At 40.0% G+C, this 6,000-nt stretch overlaps 1 protein-coding gene across 2 annotated transcripts in view; it reads right to left on the bottom strand.

Annotated features, from left to right (window-relative positions):
- Nucleotides 1–2,256: 2,256 nt before the first annotated feature.
- Nucleotides 2,257–6,000, bottom strand: part of LOC119653267 — a 271,295-nt gene continuing 267,551 nt past the window's right edge. Inside the window, exons 16-17 of one of the 2 annotated variants that reach the window (XM_038057887.1) lie at nucleotides 2,499–2,711; nucleotides 2,257–2,403 (exon numbers count right to left, since the gene is read on the bottom strand). In XM_038057887.1, the coding sequence (XP_037913815.1) occupies nucleotides 2,343–2,403; nucleotides 2,499–2,711 (274 nt within the window). In that variant the 3' untranslated portion in view covers nucleotides 2,257–2,342. The remainder of the gene's footprint in view (nucleotides 2,404–2,498; nucleotides 2,712–6,000) is intronic. The other variant, XM_038057888.1, reaches the window with a different exon arrangement.

The raw sequence follows: 6,000 nt of genomic DNA, 5'->3' as shown, positions 1-6,000 counted from the left end.
GTAATTTGGCAACTTTTAGCTTCACTTTTACTTTTCAGTTGCTGCAGTTTGTGGATTGGGGTGGAAACTAAAAATAACCGTATTGTTGTCAGGCTACGGTCTATAGGCAGGTGTGAAGTGAAAATAAGGAATTGCAGGGAGACTAGTACACTGAAGCTCTATCTAGCTGCTAGCGTGTTCAGTACCTAACGTACCAGACATAATAGAATCCTTTCATCTATATACTATGACAGTATTCACACTGTGCAGCAATTTTTCATATCCAGCACGGAGCATGTCCAGCATAGCATAGGCGAAAGTATTCATGCTATCCAGCAGATAGCTTGTTCAGCATTGAACGTGTCAGATACAAAAGAATTCTTCCATACGTTTACTTTGAGAGTACTATCCAGCAACGGGCGTTCTGGATCCGTATGCACAGCACAAGGCAGACTTCGTACAATGAATATTCTTCCCCGTGCTGGAATTCGTGTCAGTAGAGAAAGTAAGAAGCGATTCCATTGGAAGTGAAAAAGCATGAGTTTTTTTCGTTGGAGGCCAACCTATATCAAAATGTACCTTTCAAGAATTCAAGCATAATTTTCGTAAATATAAAGTCGTTCCTTGTGTAGAGTGCAATGCCAACTTTTATTTACTACGTAATTTCGAACAGAAGTATTGTTTCGTCAACTTTTTTTTATCATCAGCTTGGATAAATGAATGAATGATTACAATGTCATGCAGAAAGAACGGTAGTTGCATTTGTCGATACTAATTTTATATGCATTCATTTGTCATTAATTTGCATTGATGTAAAAACGAAATACTTGCTCAAAGTTCCACTGGGATTGCAGAACAACGTATGTGCGCATACATTTTCTTCCACCATACAAATTCAAGCCGGGAGATGAGTTTTTTGGCTTCTACCAATGCCGTGTCTGCCACGCGCCGCGCGAATACGAAACGCCTGCTGTTGGATCATATGAATACTCTCATAGCAAATGTGTGAAAGATTTCTTGTGTACCTGACACGTTCAGTTGCTGGATCGTATGAATACTTTTGTTTGTGCTGTGCTGGATACGCTAGCTGCTGGATAGTATGAATAGAGCCTAATGCGGGGGATTCGTGCTCGTATATGTTGGTTCCCAGTCGTAAAAGTTCGATGTTTTTTTCAGGGAGGAACTTTTTTACTTTATATATTACATATTATGCCTTCTCGCCACACCTTGTCGAATGCCTGTGCAATATCGAAAAATGCACTGAACTGTTTTTCAGAACAAATTTAATTTTAGAGGCTGGTGATAGAGGATATTGTTGTTTTTAGATATGAACGGCAATGTTTCGTAAGCAACAAATTTTCAAGGTAGAAGAAAACTTATTGTCTATGGAAAGTAACCTATGTTTTCTCGTTCCCACATATTGAAATGATCAAACTCCGCGAAATTTTCGAATTTCATGAGTAATATTGCGTCTTCAGTAGGGCATTGAAAACGTTAGTCCAGTATAATACCATTATGCTTGATAGTCTTTTAATAATGTTTCCTGAAATGAAGTCATACCCGGTGGCTATCTTTGGATTGATATTTTTTTGATTGTGTCGATAATCGGCTTACTTTTGAGGACAGTATATGTGGATCTGTGTTTTTGCCATTCTCAGGTGCCAGGTGACTTTACTATTGGCTTTGTTTTGCTTGTTCTCTGCAGGAGTGTGTTGATGTTGGGCGAATGCTGTATTGAAAGCTATATGATCTTAGCCAACATTGGTTTCAACACTACTTTCTTTCTGTCAGAGTGCTTCCGAAATTTCAGCCAGCCAGCTGCCAGAGCTTTCAATGCAGTTTGCAATTTCTTCCTTTTTGAGAAATAAGACGTGATCCCCAGAGATTTTTTTTGGCGTTGTAGTCCCCAGCAGCAAGAAACAAAAAAAATGCCTGAACTACTCCGTAGTAATTTTAAATGTTGGTTGTTAACACACTGCAGATATAATTATTTCGCCGATCCATCCTGTCAGCCTGAAACTGAGGAGGTTGGCAAAGGGTGACGCTCATTTTTCGTTTGCTTATTCTTTCCCGCCGACGTTGCGGCCATCCCTATGTTTACATATTTATTTTTCGCTGGAACCTAATCTGTATCCTTTTTGTCCCTTTGTTCTCCAAAATAGTCAGTATACTCCGTAGCAAAAACAATGTCAATTAAAAAACAAAATTATCTATTGGGTAAAATACAATGAAACACTTCTTATTCTTAGAAAAAATATAATAGTATTCATTATAAATCACAAAGTGAACTTAATAAAATGTTTTTTATAATAAATAACATCAATAATATTTTTTATAGAACATGGATTATATATTATATTTTGTCAATCTCTAGTCATTAAATTTAATTTTAAGTGTTCATATGTCGATTTGTTTGTTTCCAATCTACAAGAAAAAATGAAAACATTAGCATTTCTCTTATTTCTAAGCTTACTTTTTAGGTAGATTTAGACTTATTCTATAAATCAACCGGGACTGACCTGAAAGACAAGAGCGGTCTCAAAGCATTTTTGATATTCTCGAAAACATTCGGATTGACCATTTCTTGAACTTTCAGTATACTGTTCGATGCATCCAATGGTTTGCTTGAATTCGTTGATGGTCGGGCTGGCATATTTTTCTGACGAACGAAATTTTCCAAGCATTTTTCTCGAACAAATATAAATGGGCGTATCACACGTAGATCACCTTCACTGGAATGGAACATAAGAAATGTATTTGAATATCTTTTTTTTCCAATTTTAGCTATATATAAAATTTTGAACAGTTGACTTTGCTCAGCCGGATCTACTATAAAATCAAGTCCGAAAACAGTGGATCAAAAGTGTCGTCCATACGGAAAACAGAGTGAAATGGAGTTCTCGTTGAATTAGGTCCGAAGATAACAAACAAGAGTACATTCTGCGAACCAATTCCTAGGTGGCCATTTTACCATAACCAGAAAGGCAAATCCACGAAGAGAGCATTCCACAAGCTCACGGCAAAAATTGAGAAGGTGGTGTCCGAAAAAAAATACGCCTTAGGCATAGTAAAGAAAGATCTATATATTGGCCGGCATAAAGTCTATTGAGGATGTCTTAGGGAGGGGTTCTCTTGTTTATGCTATAGCTTTTGATAATGGAACCTTCCTATGGTTCCTGCAGGACACAAAGGTCTTTGAACAAGCATTTGTGGATAATCTAGTCATAATAATTACCGGAAAATTTGTGGACACACTATGCGACGACTTATGCACTTTCTCCCCATTGTATTCACTGGATGTATCCATCCATACTAAAACCCATTTTGATATATGCCTGCATTGTCTGATGTAGAAACTGAACTTGAAAAAGACACACTCCTTCATAATCATCAAAAGAGAAGACTGATCAATAAATGGCAGGGGGAGTGCAGACCTAATAATCCTCACCACCAAGTTATGGTAGACGGATCGTGCGCAAACGTGATCTTGGGGAATCCGTAGTGTTCAGCTGCTGCTGGAAGTTGACCGATTGAACGAAACATTCCTGATCTGGGTAACAGAACACTTGAACATCGCTGGTAATGAGGGAGCTAACAGACTGGCTCGCCAAGAGTTTTTGGCATCCGGGCATTGACTGTCAAGTCTACTCTAAAGGGTAAAATTGCAAGGATTCACGCAGCGGAATACAGAAATTTGAAACCCTGCCGGCAGGCGAAAATCTTTATGAAAGAACTCGGGACAGCTAAAGCGGCATATATGCTTCCAAAGTAAGGAGGAGATGGACCTGTACTTCATATGCAGATGTTCGAGTTTCTGAGATCTCAGACGAAGATATCTCGGAAAGGTTTTTTAGCGAAGCATATGCACATTCTCTGCCTCTAGAGAATGTTCTCAGATTCGCAGGAGCATGTTAATGCCACAGGTGAGGGGCCATTGAATATCGGTGATCTGCGGGGGTAGTACAATGAGCCTAATAAAATGACTGAGTACTTGGAACCACGGCTCACCCTACTACACTAAAATAACGTTCTGGTAAACGGTTAAGAGTCTACTGAGAGAGAAGGCTCCGATTTTTAATCTGTTCACAGAAAATCTGAGATCTTGACTACCTCACAGAAAAGGTCAAAGCGGAGATGGCCACCAAACTAGAGGTAACCAATGCACGGATAGCTATTAGCTTTGCGAATTTTCGGGGTCAAAAACTCGTCATGGTCGGATATGACGAGCAATACAGGTAAACACTCCTTAGTAATAAGTACGAATGACGATAGTCCCCGCTAAGTGTTACACATGTTTAGACTATGGCGACTCGTTTAAAATCTGCCGAAGATTAGGCGGAACGGTAGCGTGCCATAAATGAGTCCAGGCAGCTCATTTAGCGAGGAAGTGTAACGATAAGGAGAGTTGCGTTTCCCGTATGGATCGTGGTGCGTTTGGTGAGAGCATTGTACATACTGCAGGCTGGAGACACTGTCCAGCTCGTGTCAATGAGGAACTGAGTACCGCTTTTCCGATTAGCTCATAGAAGCTGGTCAGCATACTATGTACCTCTTTTCTCCTCGTGAAGTTCGTTGTCACTTGGGTACCACTTGCATTCTTAAAATGTTTACAGCTATAATCAATGCTACCTTGGGCGTCATTAGCACAAAGCCCTATTGAATATCGGCAGAGGCAATATACATTTTGAGTTCATCGTCAGTGTCGTACCAGAGCCACCTTTCTCCCCGAGTAGCTGTTGACAAAAGTAACAAGATAACTGAAAAGAGTCATGGCTGGGGCCTCCCATGTGGTTCCAATTGGCCGAATTTCATGCATTCCCTACAGCCAAGCATTTCCACTCAAGCTCAAGTTTATGGTTTCAGTACTCAGATCGCTTCACGGAAATCAGATTGCCAATTTTAAAATTTTCTAGGCTATCAACTACTTACCGTAGCTGTTATTCTCTTTAGTAATTTTTCTTATTGTACTTCAAGAATTATGGGGCAGCAAATGGAACGACCGCCTGAAGGTTTATCAGCTTTAGATATTAATACGAGTTTCTGCTACTGTCTCGATATTGGGAAACTTTTAGGGAATATTAGGTTTGTCTTTGGGCTCCAAAGCTGGGTTTCCCCATATTCTGTGTGCCTCCTTGTATAGCTTTGGTTTAGGACGTGATTATCACGTTGTGTATCCTACAAATTAATATTTACCGGAGTGCAACCAATCACGAGTTGCGGAGATAAAAGTTTGATCTCGTGTTTTTAGCGAACAGTACCGGAACAAGGTCCTAGTTTCATGACATCTCGATTTATTGGGTACTACGGCTATCTAAGTCCGGACGGCACCCGACTTCGGATTTTTGCCCAGGGCTGAGGGAATGGCTTTGTCTAGATTAGGTGTTTAGAGAAAATTTTTTTAATGTTTATCTAATACCGAATCAGACGATGCCGACTTTTGACGCAGGTTTGATGCTATAGACAGGGAGAGGGGAGTGCCAGGGAACGGATCTTGATCATGTTCTTATTGATAAGAAGATGGAACTCGCCCCGTGGAGGGAACGGGTGGCAAGGGGTTCCTTAAACTAATAATTCCCTTCCTCCTCTCCTTTCCCATTGGTTAAATGAATTCCTTGACTTGCAGGCCCTGAGCGGGGGAAGCGCGAGCGCTAACTGAGCTATCAAACATTTTTCCGATACTGAGAAGGTGTTTAGTTGGTAGTTTGACAGCTATCCTACCCACAAAAAAGTGAGGGAATCTCAAAGAAGGCTCCAAGCCCGCGCCTTGTGGTATCTAAACGTGAAGGGGATATTCCCAATTAGTTGGTGCGGTGATTTTATATAGATGTGGGGGGACTTGCACGATTAATATTCGCCACTTACGATGTTTTTTGACCACCGCCGAACTTTAAAGTGGTGAATGGTATATTGGGTATTTATAAATTACTTATCTAGAAGAGGACTTATATGGAAAAGAAAGCAAGAAAAATTCTTTAATCCGCCTCAGCTATAAAAAAATCAAATTTTTCTTCAATTGTTTCA

Source organism: Hermetia illucens, chromosome 3, assembly GCF_905115235.1.
Source record: "Hermetia illucens chromosome 3, iHerIll2.2.curated.20191125, whole genome shotgun sequence".
NCBI classification, from domain to species: Eukaryota; Metazoa; Arthropoda; class Insecta; order Diptera; family Stratiomyidae; genus Hermetia; species Hermetia illucens.
The sequence above is the reverse complement of the archived record's forward strand: the minus strand, read 5'-3'. Positions and strand labels throughout refer to the sequence as shown.